Source organism: Salmo salar, chromosome ssa09 (assembly GCF_905237065.1).
Source record: "Salmo salar chromosome ssa09, Ssal_v3.1, whole genome shotgun sequence".
Classification (NCBI taxonomy): domain Eukaryota; kingdom Metazoa; phylum Chordata; class Actinopteri; order Salmoniformes; family Salmonidae; genus Salmo; species Salmo salar.
Genome location: NC_059450.1, coordinates 148,018,952 through 148,037,581, shown reverse-complemented (window position 1 = coordinate 148,037,581; position 18,630 = coordinate 148,018,952). Strand labels below are relative to the sequence as shown.

Here is an 18,630-nt window from a genome sequence, read left to right as displayed (position 1 = left end):
TTGTCATTCTAAGATTTATAGATTAGCATCTCTTGAAAGCACCTGCAATGCCAGATTTAAAAATAACTTTACTGGGTAATCACACTTTGCGATAAAAGGGGATGCGATACTCCGAAAAATAGGCTACCGTTACAGGTCAGCGCCATCTTGGAACAATCGCATATCAAATCTACTCTTGTATACTATTGTCAATAATCCCTTACCTTTGATTATCTTCATCAGAAAGCACTTCCAGGAATCCCAGGTCCACAACAAATGTATTTTCGCTCGAAAAAGTTAATCCTTTACGTCCCAATAGCTTGTTCTTGTTAGCGCGTTCTGAAGGCTGCACCAAAAGTTCCGTCGGCCGCGGGACTCCTCTTTCAATAAAATGCATTTTTTTTTTTTTTTTAGGTTCGTTCAAACATGTCAAACGTTGTATAACATAAATCTTTAGGGCCTTTTTCAACCAGAGCTCCAATAAGATTCAAGGGGGACGATTGCATTGTCTTTCAAAACGTTTCGAAAGGGGAGGGTAGCCAGGGGCGCCGGCATCATAATGGTGATGGCCCTCCTCATGTGACCACTTTCCACAGCGTCTCATTCAGTCAGTTTTCACAGTAGGAGACTCAAACCACTTTGTAAAGACTGGGGACATCTAGTGGAAGCAATAGGAAGTGCTCAATGAACCATTGCTCACGGTGTGATTTATAGGCAAAGTGATGAAGTTGAGTCCGCAATTCAGAATTCCACATCCTGTTACGATCGGTCTCGGGGTTTTGACTGCCATATGAGTTCTGTTATACTCACAGACACCATTCAAACAGTTTTAGAAACTTTAGGTTGTTTTCTATCCACAAGTATTAATTATATGCATATCCTAGATTCTGAGTTTGAGTAGGACGCCGTTTAAAATGGGCACAATTTCTTTTCAAAAATCGCTGTAGCGCCCCCTATCCTAGGCGACCAAGATGTATTAGCTAAACCAGAACAGGCAGATTAACCAACAGAAAGATGTATTAGATAAGGCAGATGTTGTCATTCCCTTTTCTACTGAGCACATAATTACATCAGTGAAATGAGTATTTAACTATTTTGAGTCAGTTTTGAGTTCATTTGTAATTAATCTGTCCTTGTTCCCGATCTGTAATAGCGTAGGCTATAAGCTACTGTTAAACTCTATTACCACGTGATTAGATAGCAGGTTCTATGTAACTACAATGCTGTGAAACAGAAAAGTGAATGAAAATATAATTGTCCCTTGGTGGGCTCAAACACCCAACCTTCCAGTCAACAGCCAAGTGAGCTGATATTGAAGTGGTCGAATTTTAGTCTGTACTTTGAGTATCTAGTTTGAAGCGTTGCGTTTGTCATAGTGAGACAATCCGCTCTATGTGAGGCTCAGACAGATTGGGATTGATGTGGTGCCTACTGCGCAAACGAGGCCTGGCTGGCTTTAGAGAAGATTTGACCTCAAACGTCATCAGTTTATGGTTTCAGTTTAAGGTTTGTCGGTTTTGCGTTTCTTGATAGGTAGGTGACGGGGGTATATTTTCCAAGCCCGCACCCAGAGTGGCAGCTCATAAAAAGCTAGCCGTCCCTGGGTGGCCTCGAACGACCATCCATTCGGTTAACAGACAAATTGGAAACTAGAATTTTCTGGGACTCAAATCTACTACCTAGTTTAAATGTATTTACACTTTCTTTCTACTCACAATTTTATGTTGCAACTACATACTTTATAAACATTTATCAATTATGTCAACGTTTATAAATGACTTGCTGTAGCTATTTAATCCTGAAGTGTAAAGTAGTTGCAGTTTAGATTGGGTACTGCTATCAAGTTTACTAATCATTTGTAAATCGGTTCTTATTAAGAATGATTTTGACCACAAACCAAAGCATTAATAGGCCTAAGCCATTAGCAAGTAATTTACTTCATAAGCAGCTTTATAAGTAGTTGAACTCTCTGACATTCGTACATATTAGGCTATGTAATGAGGATTTTTAAATATACTGAACAACAATATGAACGCAACTTGCCACAATTCCAATGATTTTATGAAGTTACAGTTCATATAAGGAAATCAGTCAATTTAAATAAATTCATTAGGCCTTAATCTATGGATTTGACAGGACTGGGCTGGGGCGCAGCCATGGGTGGGCCACTTGGGAACCAGGCCCAACCAATCAGAATTACTTTTTCACCACAAAAGGGCTTTATTACAGACAGAAGTACTCCTCAGTTTCATCAGCTGTCCGGGTGGCTGGTCTCAGACGATCTCTCAGGTAAAAAAAGCCGGATGTGGAGGTCCTGGGCTAGCGTGGTTACACGTGGTCTGCGGTTGTGAGGCCGGTTGAACGTACTGCCAAATTCTCTAATATGACGTTGGAGGCGGCTTATGGTAGAGAAATTAACATGACATTTTCCGGCAACAGCTCTGGTGGACATTCCTGCAGTCAGCATGACAATTGGACTCTCCCTCAAAACTTGAGACATCTGTGGCATTGTGTTGTGTGACAAAACTGCCCATTTTAGAGTGGCCTTTTATGGTCCCCAGCACAAGGTGTGATGATCATGCTGTTTAAGCAGCTTCTTGATATGCCACACCTGCCAGGTATATGGATTATCTTGGCGATCACTAACAAGGATGTAAACAAATTTGTGCACAACATTTGATAGGAAGAAGCTTTTTGTGCGTATGAAAACATTTCTGGGATCTTTTATTTCAGCTCATGACACATGGGACCAACACTTTACATGTTGCGTTTATATTTTTGTTCAATATGCTTTACAAATCATTAACAAATGCCTTATAGCAGATCACCGACCATTTCGAATCCCACCGTACCTTTTCCGCTACGCAATATGGTTTCCGAGCTGGTTTGGGTGCACCTCAGCCACACTCAAGGTCCTAAATGATATCATAACCGCCATCGATAAAAGACAGTACTGTGCAGCCGTCTTCATCGACCTGGCGAAGGCTTTCGACTGTCAATCACCACATTCTTATCGGCAGATTCAACAGCCTTGGTTTCTCAAATGACTGCCTCGCCTGGTTCACCAACTACTTATCAGACAGAGTTCAGTGTGTCAAATCGGAGGGCCTGTTGTTCGACGCCTCTGGCAGTGTCTATGGGGGTGCCACAGGGTTCAATTCTCGGGCCGACTCTCTTCTCAATGATGTCGCTCTTGCTACTGGTGATTCTCTGATCCACCTCTATGCAGACGACACCATTCTGTATACATCTGGCCCTTCTTTGGACACTGTGTTAACTAACCTCCAGACGAGCTTCAATGCCGTACAACTCTCCTTCCGTGGCCCACCCGTCCAGCATCACTACTCTGGACGGTTCTGACTTAGATTATGTGGACAACTACAAATACCTAGGTGTCTGGTTAGAGTGTAAACTCTCCTTCCAGACTCACATTAAACATCTCCAATCCAAAGTTAAATCTAGAATCATCCGTCACTCTTGCTGCCAAACATACCCTCGTAAAACTGACTATCCCACCGATCCTCGACTTCGGCGATGTCATTTACAAAATAGCCTCCAACACTCTACTCAGCAAATTGGATGCAGTCTATCACAGTGCCATCCGTTTTGTCACCAAAGCCCCATATACTATCCACCACTGCGACCTGTATGCTCTCGTTGGCTGGCCCTCGCTTCATATTCGTCGCCAAACCCACTGGCTCCAGGTCATCTACAAGTCTCTGCTAGGTAAAGCCCCGCCTTATCTCAGCTCACTGGTCACCATAGCAGCACCCACTCGTAGCACGCGCTCCAGCAGGTATATCTCACTGGTCACCCCCAAAGCCAATTCCTCCTTTGGTCGTCTTTCCTTCCAGTTTTCTGCTGCCAATGACTGGAACGAACTGCAAAAATCACTGAAGCTGGAGACTCATATCTCCCTCACTAGCTTTAAGCACCAACTGTCAGAGCAGCTCACAGATCACTGCACCTGTACATAGCCCATCTGTAAACAGCCCATCTATCTACCTACCTCATCCCCATACTGTATTTATTTATTTATTTATTTATCTTGCTCCTTTGCACCCCAGTATCTCTACTTGCACATTCATCTTCTGCACATCTACCATTCCAGTGTTTAATTGCTATATTGTAATTATTTTGCCACTATGGCCTATTTATTGCCTTACCTCCCTTATCCTACCTCATTTGCACACACTGTATGTAGACCTTTTCTACTGTATTACTGACTGCATGTTTGTTTATTCCATGTGTAACTCTGTGTTGTTGTCTGTGTCACACTGCTTTGCTTTATCTTGGCCAGGTCGCAGTTGTAAATGAGAACTTGTTCCCAACTAGCCTACCTGGTTAAATAAAGGTGAAATAATACAACTTTATTTAAAAAAAATGTTTTGAACCGACATTAAAGTATTAACGTTATTGGTGTTTAATAAAGTAGTATTAATGATTTTTTTTTTAATAAACAGAAAATCATTAACAGATGCCTTATATGATATATTAATCACTTTTAAATGAAAGTGTTACCAGATTGTGTTATGATTAAAGGTAAGACAGTTCCACCAAACTCATATGGTAGGCTATTTATACGTTTCAGGCTACGTTTCCAGTCCAGACTCAATGGGCATGTCATTAATTGAAAGGACCATTGAACAGCAGGAAATATCCCAGTTTGTGACTTAACCTTTAGGCTACCCTTTGAAGGTGGAATGTGATCTGTTCTCAAGCCATTGGTGAAACCACATGCTGCCGACGGCAAAAGGCACTGCTGAGATTTGAACTCAGGATCTCCTGTTTACTAGACAGGCGCTTTAACCAACTAAGCCACAGCACCAGGTGATTTCTCTAGCTGCTTTGGAGTGTTTTGTTTTAATGGTTCAGAGATCCCGTTGACGGGTGACTCAGTTCTTTGTAATTCAGCAGACTCCTCCTAAACAGGATATTCAAAGTGGAGAGCTGGGAATTAAAGTCTATGAGCCCTTCTTTTATAAACTTAAACTAGAAATTCAAACTACCCTAAAAACTGAAACTCTTAACAGTTTCAGTAGTTTATATTGTTGTTGTTAAGGTTCATTGAATTTAATTTTTTGTAAAAACATTTTTTAGCCTACGTGATTGAAGTTCAGTTAATTTTAAATTTGATGAGTCTTTGAGTTTGTCGTAGTAAAACAGTCTGCCCCCTGTGAGGATCGAACTCACGACCTTCAGATTATGAGACTGACGCGCTGCCTACTGCGCCAAAGAGGCCTGGAGGAGATTGGGAGCATGTGTCTCTTTCCATGACATAGGGAGCTTGTGTCTGTTTCCACGTGTCAGGTTTCTGGGGTAAATGGTGGAGGTGGGGTTAAACTCTAATCCCTGATTGGCTGATGGTGCTTCAACCAGAGGCTCTAGTTCAGAGCACAGTTTTAGACCAGAGATGCCAAATCTGTCTGTATGTCTTTCCAACTGTCTGTCTGTCTGTGTGTTGTTCAATGTAAAGAAGGGACACTGGTGCAGTCAGGAGAGAGAGAATATAGTGTTTTGTGGTTTGTGTGTGATGCAGTCCCATTCTGGACAGAGAAAAGAGAGTGAATTTCTCTCTCTTAACAGTGACTAGGGAACCTGTGGAATTTGTACTATTTGATTGGGATTTAAACCCAGAATGTTTACGGCTCAGTTTCTTAGGCGCACACACACACACACACACACACACACACACACACACACACACACACACACACACACACACACACACACACACACACACACACACACACTAAAGAGCTTGATGAGGTCTCTTCCTGTCTAGGCTGTAATTAGTGTTTGAGGGGATTGTGGGTAGCCTAATTATGCTCTCTAAGTGTTGCCTTCCTCCTCCCATCTATCCATCCATCTCTCCCTCTGTCTGCAGACCCCCTGACTGCAATCATTGTGTCTGTCTGTCCTTCTGTTTGAGACCCCGGAAGAGGGATTGTTCTGGGGTCTCAGCCCTAGTAGTGGGTCAAGTTGAGAGGGGGAAGGGTGGGAGGTTATCTGTTTCTGAGAGTTTGAGGCGGAAGCTAAGCTCGTAACATGACCGTGCTGGTTTAACTGTCCTGGGAAAGACTGTGTGTGTGGGTGGACAAGCCGGCCCCAGCAGACCTGACTCAGAAACAGATCAGCTGTAACTGCGCAGAGGAAGAACGCACTCTGTATGGATGTTAGTTGTGGGTTTGATTTGTTTACTTTGATATGTCCAGACATGTCTTATGGCATGAAGCAGATTTACATACAGAACCAGTCAAAGGTTTGGAGACCTACTCATTACAGGGGGTTTCTTTATTTTTTTACTCTTTTCTACATTGTAGAATAAAAAAGTGTTAAACAAATCAAAATATATTTTAGATTTTAGATTCTTCAAAGTAGTTTCAATACCATTTAAAAAAATGCAGGGATGCTATGCCATTCTCTCTCTAGTTAATTATAACTATAATAAATCTAAGATGTGTCAAATAAATGATATCCAGCTCAGTGCTCCAGCTATGCATTGTGTTGCTAGATGTCAGCTATGCATCGTGTTGCTAACTTGGTAGCTAAGTGGCTAGATGTCAGCTATGCATCGTGTTGCTAACTTGGTAGCTAAGTGGCTAGATGTCAGCTATGCATCGTGTTGCTAACTTGCTAGCTAAGTGGCTAGATGTCAGCTATGCATCGTGTTGCTAACTTGGTAGCTAAGTGGCTAGATGTCAGCTATGCATCGTGTTGCTAACTTGCTAGCTAAGTGGCTAGATGTCAGCTATGCATCGTGTTGCTAACTTGGTAGCTAAGTGGCTAGATGTCAGCTATGCATCGTGTTGCTAACTTGCTAGCTAAGTGGCTAGATGTCAGCTATTCATCGTGTTGCTAACTTGGTAGCTAAGTGGCTAGATGTCAGCTATGCATCGTGTTGCTAACTTGGTAGCTAAGTGGCTAGATGTCAGCTATGCATCGTGTTGCTAACTTGCTAGCTAAGTGGCTAGATGTCAGCTATGCAATGTGTTGCTAACTTGCTAGCTAAGTGGCTAGATGTCAGCTATGCATTGTGTTGCTAACTTGCTAGCTAAGTGGCTAGATGTCAGCTATGCATCGTGTTGCTAACTTGCTAGCTGTCAGCTATGCATCGTGTTGCTAACTTGCTAGCTAAGTGGCTAGATGTCAGCTATGCATCGTGTTGCTAACTTGCTAGCTAAGTGGCTAGATGTCAGCTATGCATCGTGTTGCTAACTTGCTAGCTAAGTGGCTAGATGTCAGCTATGCATCGTGTTGCTAACTTGCTAGCTAAGTGGCTAGATGTCAGCTATGCATTGTGTTGCTCTTCCTAGCTAAGTGGCTAGATATCAGCTATGCATTGTGTTGCTCTTCCTAGCTAAGTGGCTAGATATCAGCTATGCATTGTGTTGCTCTTCCTAGCTAAGTGGCTAGATGTCATGATGAAGCATCTTGGTTACAGCAGAGACATTGAATCCCCTCCTGGATCAAGATCCCTAAATTTGTTTTGTGTGAGAGAAAAAAATAAAACTTCAGCTATTACTGTATAGCCCGGAATTGGTACAGGACCGGTATGAAAACCTGCATACCGCCCAACCCGTGTGTGTGTGTGTGTGTGTGTGTGTGTGTGTGTGTGTGTGTGTGTGTGTGTGTGTGTGTGTGTGTGTGTGTGTGTGTGTGTGTGTGTGTGTGTGTGTGTGTGTGTGTGTGTGTGTGTGTGTGCATGTGTATGCCCGTCTCATACAGGGCAATAGGATGTGGAGATACTGGACAGGTGGTGACTGAGGATCTTTCTCATCTAGTATGTAATGCTGGGCCTATCTATGTCAGGTCTATCTATGTTAGGCCTAGCATTACATACTAGATGTATAACATAGATAGGCCTAGCATTACATAGTAGATGTATATCTGTTATACATTTAGTATGTATCCATTCCTCTGCTGTGATAGGGTTCCACTGTCCCGCTGGCGGATGGATGGGGGATGGGGGGGGAGCGAGAGGGACAGAAATTCCTGCCTTGCGTAACCCTGGGGTCGCTGAATACACTCTCTCTCACTCTGCTTTCCTTCCTCCCTCTTTATCTCACTTTCTCCCTCTCTTCCTGCATTCCCTCTCTCCATCTCTTGGCAATGGACCAAACAAACAGAAATCCCCTCCAGAACACTCAGTGATAGTTCAGTGTACTTCCTCCTGCTCTGCCAGGAACATGACAGCATTGTCTGATGTCCACATGACGTAGAAGGGAAAAAACACAAGGATGTTGAGTTGAAAACTTTGCTTAATGTTGTCCTTTTTAAAGAGTGTTTTTGAAACTTTGATTTAAATGGTCTATAAAGTAGTGTTTGACGGGAACAGTTCAGAGGGACTGTGTTGCTAGGTAGAATGTACCAGTGAGATTCCCATGCCTGGTAGTGTCTGACTGGGAGGTATGTTCTAGCCTGGTAGTGTCTCACTAGGAGGTATGTTCTAGCCTGGTAGTGTCTCACTGGGAGGTATGTTCTAGCCTGGTAGTGTCTCACTAGGAGGTATGTTCTAGCCTGGTAGTGTCTCACTAGGAGGTATGTTCTAGCCTGGTAGTGTCTCACTAGGAGGTATGTTCTAGCCTGGTAGTGTCTGACAGGGAGGTATGTTCTAGCCTGGTAGTGTCTCACTAGGAGGTATGTTCTAGCCTGGTAGTGTCTCACTAGGAGGTATGTTCTAGCCTGGTAGTGTCTGACTAGGAGGTATGTTCTAGCCTGGTAGTGTCTGACTAGGAGGTATGTTCTAGCCTGGTAGTGTCTCACTAGGAGGTATGTTCTAGCCTGGTAGTGTCTGACTGGGAGGTATGTTCTAGCCTGGTAGTGTCTCACTAGGAGGTATGTTCTAGCCTGGTAGTGTCTCACTAGGAGGTATGTTCTAGCCTGGTAGTGTCTCACTAGGAGGTATGTTCTAGCCTGGTAGTGTCTCACTAGGAGGTATGTTCTAGCCTGGTAGTGTCTCACTAGGAGGTATGTTCTAGCCTGGTAGTGTCTCACTAGGAGGTATGTTCTAGCCTGGTAGTGTCTCACTAGGAGGTATGTTCTAGCCTGGTAGTGTCTCACTAGGAGGTATGTTCTAGCCTGGTAGTGTCTCACTAGGAGGTATGTTCTAGCCTGGTAGTGTCTCACTAGGAGGTATGTTCTAGCCTGGTAGTGTCTGACTAGGAGGTATGTTCTAGCCTGGTAGTGTCTCACTAGGAGGTATGTTCTAGCCTGGTAGTGTCTGACTGGGAGGTATGTTCTAGCCTGGTAGTGTCTGACTGGGAGGTATGTTCTAGCCTGGTAGTGTCTCACTAGGAGGTATGTTCTAGCCTGGTAGTGTCTCACTAGGAGGTATGTTCTAGCCTGGTAGTGTCTCACTAGGAGGTATGTTCTAGCCTGGTAGTGTCTCACTAGGAGGTATGTTCTAGCCTGGTAGTGTCTCACTAGGAGGTATGTTCTAGCCTGGTAGTGTCTGACAGGGAGGTATGTTCTAGCCTGGTAGTGTCTCACTAGGAGGTATGTTCTAGCCTGGTAGTGTCTCACAGGGAGGTATGTTCTAGCCTGGTAGTGTCTGACAGGGAGGTATGTTCTAGCCTGGTAGTGTCTCACTAGGAGGTATGTTCTAGCCTGGTAGTGTCTCACTAGGAGGTATGTTCTAGCCTGGTAGTGTCTGACTAGGAGGTATGTTCTAGCCTGGTAGTGTCTCACTAGGAGGTATGTTCTAGCCTGGTAGTGTCTCACTAGGAGGTATGTTCTAGCCTGGTAGTGTCTCACTAGGAGGTATGTTCTAGCCTGGTGGTGTCTCACTAGGAGGTATGTTCTAGCCTGGTAGTGTCTGACAGGGAGGTATGTTCTAGCCTGGTAGTGTCTGACAGGGATGTATGTTCTAGCCTGGTAGTGTCTCACTAGGAGGTATGTTCTAGCCTGGTAGTGTCTCACTAGGAGGTATGTTCTAGCCTGGTAGTGTCTGACTAGGAGGTATGTTCTAGCCTGGTAGTGTCTGACAGGGAGGTATGTTCTAGCCTGGTAGTGTCTGACTAGGAGGTATGTTCTAGCCTGGTAGTGTCTGACAGGGAGGTATGTTCTAGCCTGGTAGTGTCTCACTAGGAGGTATGTTCTAGCCTGGTAGTGTCTCACTAGGAGGTATGTTCTAGCCTGGTAGTGTCTCACTAGGAGGTATGTTCTAGCCTGGTAGTGTCTGACTAGGAGGTATGTTCTAGCCTGGTAGTGTCTGACAGGGAGGTATGTTCTAGCCTGGTAGTGTCTCACTAGGAGGTATGTTCTAGCCTGGTAGTGTCTGACAGGGAGGTATGTTCTAGCCTGGTAGTGTCTGACAGGGAGGTATGTTCTAGCCTGGTAGTGTCTCACTAGGAGGTATGTTCTAGCCTGGTGGTGTCTCACTAGGAGGTATGTTCTAGCCTGGTAGTGTCTGACAAGGAGGTATGTTCTAGCCTGGTAGTGTCTGACAGGGATGTATGTTCTAGCCTGGTAGTGTCTCACTAGGAGGTATGTTCTAGCCTGGTAGTGTCTCACTAGGAGGTATGTTCTAGCCTGGTAGTGTCTCACTAGGAGGTATGTTCTAGCCTGGTAGTGTCTCACTAGGAGGTATGTTCTAGCCTGGTAGTGTCTGACAGGGAGGTATGTTCTAGCCTGGTAGTGTCTGACTAGGAGGTATGTTCTAGCCTGGTAGTGTCTCACTAGGAGGTATGTTCTAGCCTGGTAGTGTCTCACTAGGAGGTATGTTCTAGCCTGGTAGTGTCTCACTAGGAGGTATGTTCTAGCCTGGTAGTGTCTCACTAGGAGGTATGTTCTAGCCTGGTAGTGTCTCACTAGGAGGTATGTTCTAGCCTGGTAGTGTCTCACTAGGAGGTATGTTCTAGCCTGGTAGTGTCTCACTAGGAGGTATGTTCTAGCCTGGTAGTGTCTCACTAGGAGGTATGTTCTAGCCTGGTAGTGTCTCACTAGGAGGTATGTTCTAGCCTGGTAGTGTCTGACTGGGAGGTATGTTCTAGCCTGGTAGTGTCTCACTAGGAGGTATGTTCTAGCCTGGTAGTGTCTGACTGGGAGGTATGTTCTAGCCTGGTAGTGTCTCACTAGGAGGTATGTTCTAGCCTGGTAGTGTCTCACTAGGAGGTATGTTCTAGCCTGGTAGTGTCTCACTAGGAGGTATGTTCTAGCCTGGTAGTGTCTCACTAGGAGGTATGTTCTAGCCTGGTAGTGTCTCACTAGGAGGTATGTTCTAGCCTGGTAGTGTCTCACTAGGAGGTATGTTCTAGCCTGGTAGTGTCTCACTAGGAGGTATGTTCTAGCCTGGTAGTGTCTGACAGGGAGGTATGTTCTAGCCTGGTAGTGTCTGACTGGGAGGTATGTTCTAGCCTGGTAGTGTCTCACTAGGAGGTATGTTCTAGCCTGGTAGTGTCTGACTAGGAGGTATGTTCTAGCCTGGTAGTGTCTCACTAGGAGGTATGTTCTAGCCTGGTAGTGTCTCACTAGGAGGTATGTTCTAGCCTGGTAGTGTCTCACTGGGAGGTATGTTCTAGCCTGGTAGTGTCTCACTAGGAGGTATGTTCTAGCCTGGTAGTGTCTCACTAGGAGGTATGTTCTAGCCTGGTAGTGTCTGACTGGGAGGTATGTTCTAGCCTGGTAGTGTCTCACTAGGAGGTATGTTCTAGCCTGGTAGTGTCTGACTGGGAGGTATGTTCTAGCCTGGTAGTGTCTCACTAGGAGGTATGTTCTAGCCTGGTAGTGTCTGACTAGGAGGTATGTTCTAGCCTGGTAGTGTCTGACTAGGAGGTATGTTCTAGCCTGGTAGTGTCTCACTAGGAGGTATGTTCTAGCCTGGTAGTGTCTCACTAGGAGGTATGTTCTAGCCTGGTAGTGTCTGACTAGGAGGTATGTTCTAGCCTGGTAGTGTCTCACTAGGAGGTATGTTCTAGCCTGGTAGTGTCTGACTAGGAGGTATGTTCTAGCCTGGTAGTGTCTCACTAGGAGGTATGTTCTAGCCTGGTAGTGTCTCACTAGGAGGTATGTTCTAGCCTGGTAGTGTCTCACTAGGAGGTATGTTCTAGCCTGGTAGTGTCTCACTAGGAGGTATGTTCTAGCCTGGTAGTGTCTCACTAGGAGGTATGTTCTAGCCTGGTAGTGTCTGACTGGGAGGTATGTTCTAGCCTGGTAGTGTCTCACTAGGAGGTATGTTCTAGCCTGGTAGTGTCTGACAGGGAGGTATGTTCTAGCCTGGTAGTGTCTGACTAGGAGGTATGTTCTAGCCTGGTAGTGTCTGACAGGGAGGTATGTTCTAGCCTGGTAGTGTCTCACTAGGATGTATGTTCTAGCCTGGTAGTGTCTGACTGGGAGGTATGTTCTAGCCTGGTAGTGTCTCACTAGGAGGTATGTTCTAGCCTGGTAGTGTCTGACTGGGAGGTATGTTCTAGCCTGGTAGTGTCTGACAGGGATGTATGTTCTAGCCTGGTAGTGTCTCACTAGGATGTATGTTCTAGCCTGGTAGTGTCTGACTGGGAGGTATGTTCTAGCCTGGTAGTGTCTCACTAGGATGTATGTTCTAGCCTGGTAGTGTCTGACTGGGAGGTATGTTCTAGCCTGGTAGTGTCTCACTAGGAGGTATGTTCTAGCCTGGTAGTGTCTGACTGGGAGGTATGTTCTAGCCTGGTAGTGTCTCACTAGGAGGTATGTTCTAGCCTGGTAGTGTCTCACTAGGAGGTATGTTCTAGCCTGGTAGTGTCTCACTAGGAGGTATGTTCTAGCCTGGTAGTGTCTCACTAGGAGGTATGTTCTAGCCTGGTAGTGTCTCACTAGGAGGTATGTTCTAGCCTGGTAGTGTCTGACTGGGAGGTATGTTCTAGCCTGGTAGTGTCTGACTGGGAGGTATGTTCTAGCCTGGTAGTGTCTGACAGGGAGTTATGTTCTAGCCTGGTAGTGTCTGACTAGGAGGTATGTTCTAGCCTGGTAGTGTCTGCACTAGGAGGTATGTTCTAGCCTGGTAGTGTCTCACTAGGAGGTATGTTCTAGCCTGGTAGTGTCTCACTAGGAGGTATGTTCTAGCCTGGTAGTGTCTCACTAGGAGGTATGTTCTAGCCTGGTAGTGTCTCACTAGGAGGTATGTTCTAGCCTGGTAGTGTCTGACAAGGAGGTATGTTCTAGCCTGGTAGTGTCTCACTAGGAGGTATGTTCTAGCCTGGTAGTGTCTCACTAGGAGGTATGTTCTAGCCTGGTAGTGTCTCACTAGGAGGTATGTTCTAGCCTGGTAGTGTCTCACTAGGAGGTATGTTCTAGCCTGGTAGTGTCTCACTAGGAGGTATGTTCTAGCCTGGTAGTGTCTCACTAGGAGGTATGTTCTAGCCTGGTAGTGTCTCACTAGGACGTATGTTCTAGCCTGGTAGTGTCTGACTAGGAGGTATGTTCTAGCCTGGTAGTGTCTCACAAGGAGGTATGTTCTAGCCTGGTAGTGTCTCACAGGGAGGTATGTTCTAGCCTGGTAGTGTCTGACTTGGAGGTATGTTCTAGCCTGGTAGTGTCTCACTAGGAGGTATGTTCTAGCCTGGTAGTGTCTGACAGGGAGGTATGTTCTAGCCTGGTAGTGTCTCACTAGGAGGTATGTTCTAGCCTGGTAGTGTCTCACTAGGAGGTATGTTCTAGCCTGGTAGTGTCTCACTAGGAGGTATGTTCTAGCCTGGTAGTGTCTGACAGGGAGCTATGTTCTAGCCTGGTAGTGTCTCACTAGGAGGTATGTTCTAGCCTGGTAGTGTCTCACTAGGAGGTATGTTCTAGCCTGGTAGTGTCTCACTAGGAGGTATGTTCTAGCCTGGTAGTGTCTCACTAGGAGGTATGTTCTAGCCTGGTAGTGTCTCACTAGGAGTTCTAGCCTGGTAGTGTCTCACTAGGAGGTATGTTCTAGCCTGGTAGTCTCACTGTTCCATCAACGTTTGATCTCCTTTTGTCAGTCAACTATAACATCTTTCTTTCTCAATTCAATTTAAGGGCTTTATTGGCAAGGAAATATATTTTAACATCTCTCTCTCTCCTCTCTCTCTAGGACATACAGTTTGAAGAAGGGCCAGTTGGAGAGGGACTATGCCCAGGTAAGAGCCTGTGTAGTACAACCTGAGGGCTTTTCTCCTCTGTCAGGAGCCATGTCCCTGGAGCAGGGGCTTCTAGCCAGGCTGGACCTCAACTCTCAATACCTGTCCCTGGAGGAGGGGCTTCTAGCCAGGCTGGACCTCAACTCTCAATATCTGTCCCTGGAGGAGGGGCTTCTAGCCAGGCTGGACCTCAACTCTCAATATCTGTCCCTGGAGGAGGGGCTTCTAGCCAGGCTGGACCTCAACTCTCAATACCTGTCCCTCGAGGAGGGGCTTCTAGCCAGGCTGGACCTCAACTCTCAATATCTGTCCCTGGAGGAGGGGCTTCTAGCCAGGCTGGACCTCAACTCTCAATATCTGTCCCTGGAGGAGGGGCTTCTAGCCAGGCTGGACCTCAACTCTCAATATCTGTCCCTGGAGGAGGGGCTTCTAGCCAGGCTGGACCTCAACTCTCAATACCTGTCCCTAGGAGTGGTGTAGTGTAGAGTGATGTAGTGTAGAGTAGAGTAGCTTTTAGCCAGGCTGGACCTTATCTCTCAATACCTGTCCCTAGGAGTGGTGTAGTGTAGAGTGATGTAGTGTAGAGTAGCTTTTAGCCAGGCTGGACCTTATCTTCTATCAGTCTATCTAATCTAATCTATTGGCATGAGCTCACTATACACACATACTTGAGTTACTGCAACACACACACGTGCACACATATTTAGCCAGGCTTACATAGACACACACACACACACATATTTTTGAGGACACTACTACACATGCATACTCTCCTTCTCTCTCTCTGTGCTGAGCAGCTGTCCACACAAATAAACATTGTTTTCTGGCCTCATCGGCCTCAGCCCGCTGAACACAGACACTGTTGAACTGGAGAGAGAGAGAGAGAGAGAGCGAGAGAGAGAGAAAGAGAGAGAGAGAGAGATCGGGAGAGCGAGAGTGGAAGAGCGAGAGAGGAAGAGCGACTGAGCGAGAGAGGGAGAGCGAGTGAGCGAGAGAGGGAGAGCGAGTGAGCGAGAGTGGAAGAGCGAGAGAGGGAGAGCGACTGAGCGAGAGAGGGAGAGCGAGTGAGGAAGAGCGAGAGAGAGGAAGGGCAAGCGAGAGAGAGAGGAAGGGTGAGAGAGAGGAAGGACGAGCGAGAGAGAGAGGAAGGGCGAGAGAGGAAGAGCGAGAGAGAGAGGAATTTTGTCTGAGCTCATGCAGTATTGTGATGTGATTCTCAGACAACCTTTTATCAAAATGCCTGATTGGCTCACCAATGTGACTCCTTTCAGAAAAGTAGGTGAGACCCATGTGACCTTTCATGTGCCTTAATAACAGACATGTATGCCATCTGTAAATATGAATACAATTGTTAAATTACCAGCCTAGTTGGTTGAACCACAGAAAAAGTAGCAACCTTCCCACTAGCCATGATTGGCTAAGATAATGAGTGGGCTGGACATGCCGAGAGATGAGTTCAGATTGGTCTGCCATATAGCACGCTTCTGTCTATAACATGAGCTGGTCAGTATGTGTAGGTAATCATGTCTAACACAGCTTGTTTTTATGTGTCACGTCGTACAACTGCATAAGTGTTTCTTTCCTCTTTCTGGAGGACCGAGTTTTGAAATCAGTGGAATTAGAGTATGATAGCTAAAGAGATGGAGAAAACACCTGTCTCCGGATTACATCTTCAAACTAAGGGCAACCGTGGCATCTGTAACAGGGAGAAACGTCCATCCATGATGTCTACGGGGAGATAGTCTAGCTAGCTACATTTTCAGCTATTACACGTTTCTAATTTTGTCAAAGTTAGATTGTACTGTTAGCTAGCTAGCTAACATTAGCTGGCTCACTAGCTAACATTACATGTATGATCTTATTATTTGTATCTCAGAGCCATTTGCTTTGCTAGCTATAGCCTAATGTTAGCTAGCTAACGTTGAACCTGGTTGGTTAGCTACCTGCAGATTCATGCAGGGTAGTAACGTTATGAGTTGGGATTATGGTTCATTGTTTAGCTAGCTAGCTAAAGTTGAACCTGGTTGGTTAGCTACCTGCAGATTCATGCAGGGTAGTAACGTTATGAGTTGGGATTATGGTTCATTGTTTAGCTAGCTAGCTAACGTTGAACCTGGTTGGTTAGCTACCTGCAGATTCATGCAGGGTAGTAACGTTATGAGTTGGGATTATGGTTCATTGTTTAGCTAGCTAGCTACATGTCTAAACAAAGGACTCCACTATGCAATTAACCATTTCAATAGAATGTTCATGATGTCACTGCGACAACTGTTGATAGACAGTTGGAATAAGGAGAGAATGTGAAGGAGGAAGAGGGGGGAGGGAAGGGGGGAGAGTGAAGTAGAGGAAGGAAGAGGGGGGAGGGAGGGAAGGAAGGAGGGAGAGAATGTGAGGGAGAGAATGTGAGGGAGAGGGAGGGAGTGCTGCACTGTCATTTGACCTCTAACCTTTATGGTATGTTAGACATGCTCCTCTAATTATCAGCTGTCAATCAAAGTTCTCCCATGCTGTGTGTGCCTATAGCTTGGTTATACAGCTTGTGTGTGTGGGTTGGTTCTTCTATCCTTGTGGAGACTTAGGTCCCCACAACGATAGTAAAACAAGGACATGAGCACAAAGGCTATTTTAAGCTTAGGGGTTTAGGGTTAGAATTAGGGTTAGGGGTTAGGTTTAGGGTTATGTGTTAAGGTCAGTGTTAAGGTTATGGTAGGGTTTAGGGTGACGTTAAGGTCAGCGTTAAGGTTATGGTAGGGTTTAGGGTTATGTGTTAAGGTCAGCGTTAAGGTCAGCGTTAAGGTTATGGTAGGGTTTAGGGTTATGTGTTAAGGTCAGTGTTAAGGTTATGGTAGGGTTTAGGGTTATGTGTTAAGGTCAGCGTTAAGGTTATGGTAGGGTTTAGGGTTATGCGTTAAGGTCAGCGTTAAGGTTATGGTAGGGTTTAGGGTTATGTGTTAAGGTTAAGGTTATGGTAGGGTTTAGGGTTATGCGTTAAGGTCAGTGTTAAGGTTATGGTAGGGTTTAGGGTTATGTGTTAAGGTCAGCTCTAAGGTTATGGTAGGGTTTAGGGTTATGTGTTAAGCGTTAAGGTTATGGTAGGGTTTAGGGTTATGTGTTAAGGTTAAGGTTATGGTAGGGTTTAGGGTTATGTGTTAAGGTCAGTGTTAAGGTTATGGTAGGGTTTAGGGTTATGTGTTAAGGTCAGTGTTAAGGTCAGCGTTAAGGTTATGGTAGGGTTTAGGGTTATGTGTTAAGGTCAGCGTTAAGGTTATGGTAGGGTTTAGGGTTACGTGTTAAGGTTAAGGTTATGGTAGGGTTTAGGGTTATGTGTTAAGGTTAAGGTTATGGTAGGGTTTAGGGTTATGTGTTAAGGTTATGGTAGGGTTTAGGGTTATGTGTTAAGGTTAAGGTTATGGTAGGGTTTAGGGTTATGTGTTAAGGTTAAGGTTATGGTAGGGTTTAGGGTTATGTGTTAAGGTTAAGGTTATGGTAGGGTTTAGGGTTACGTGTTAAGGTCAGCGTTAAGGTTATGGTAGGGTTTAGGGTTATGCGTTAAGGTCAGTGTTAAGGTTATGGTAGGGTTTAGGGTTATGTGTTAAGGTCAGCGTTAAGGTTATGGTAGGGTTTAGGGTTATGTGTTAAGGTCAGTGTTAAGGTCAGCGTTAAGGTTATGGTAGGGTTTAGGGTTATGGTTATGGTAGGGTTTAGGGTTATGTGTTAAGGTCAGCGTTAAGGTTATGGTAGGGTTTAGGGTTATGTGTTAAGGTCAGTGTTAAGGTCAGTGTTAAGGTTATGGTAGGGTTTAGGGTTATGTGTTAAGGTTAAGGTTATGGTAGGGTTTAGGGTTATGTGTTAAGGTCAGCGTTAAGGTTATGGTAGGGTTTAGGGTTATGTGTTAAGGTCAGTGTTAAGGTTATGGTAGGGTTTAGGGTTATGTGTTAAGGTTATGGTAGGGTTTAGGGTTATGTGTTAAGGTCAGCGTTAAGGTTATGGTAGGGTTTAGGGTTATGTGTTAAGGTCAGTGTTAAGGTTATGGTAGGGTTTAGGGTTATGTGTTAAGGTCAGTGTTAAGGTTATGGTAGGGTTTAGGGTTATGTGTTAAGGTCAGCGTTAAGGTTATGGTAGGGTTTAGGGTTATGGTTATGGTAGGGTTTAGGGTTACGTGTTAAGGTCAGCGTTAAGGTCAGCGTTAAGGTTATGGTAGGGTTTAGGGTTATGTGTTAATGTCAGCGTTAAGGTTATGGTAGGGTTTAGGGTTATGTGTTAAGGTTAAGGTTATGGTAGGGTTTAGGGTTATGCGTTAAGGTCAGTGTTAAGGTTATGGTAGGGTTTAGGGTTATGTGTTAAGGTTAAGGTTATGGTAGGGTTTAGGGTTATGTGTTAAGGTTAAGGTTATGGTAGGGTTTAGGGTTATGTGTTAAGGTCAGCGTTAAGGTTATGGTAGGGTTTAGGGTTATGTGTTAAGGTTAAGGTTATGGTAGGGTTTAGGGTTATGTGTTAAGGTCAGCGTTAAGGTTATGGTAGGGTTTAGGGTTATGTGTTAAGGTTAAGGTTATGGTAGGGTTTAGGGTTATGT

At 45.0% G+C, this 18,630-nt stretch overlaps 1 protein-coding gene and 2 non-coding genes across 4 annotated transcripts in view; 1 reads left to right on the top strand and 2 right to left on the bottom strand.

Moving 5' to 3' along the window:
* LOC106613235 (F-BAR and double SH3 domains protein 2) overlaps positions 1-18,630 on the top strand; it is a 138,356-nt gene that overhangs the window by 40,034 nt on the left and 79,692 nt on the right. For both annotated transcript variants that reach the window (XM_045724809.1, XM_045724810.1), the window contains exon 3: positions 14,012-14,057. In XM_045724809.1, coding sequence (XP_045580765.1) covers positions 14,012-14,057 — 46 coding nt within the window. The remainder of the gene's footprint in view (positions 1-14,011; positions 14,058-18,630) is intronic.
* On the bottom strand, positions 4,734-4,807 carry trnat-agu (transfer RNA threonine (anticodon AGU)). The gene has a single exon. It is a non-coding gene; the product is annotated as a tRNA-Thr (tRNA).
* Positions 5,148-5,220, bottom strand: trnam-cau (transfer RNA methionine (anticodon CAU)). The gene has a single exon. It is a non-coding gene; the product is annotated as a tRNA-Met (tRNA).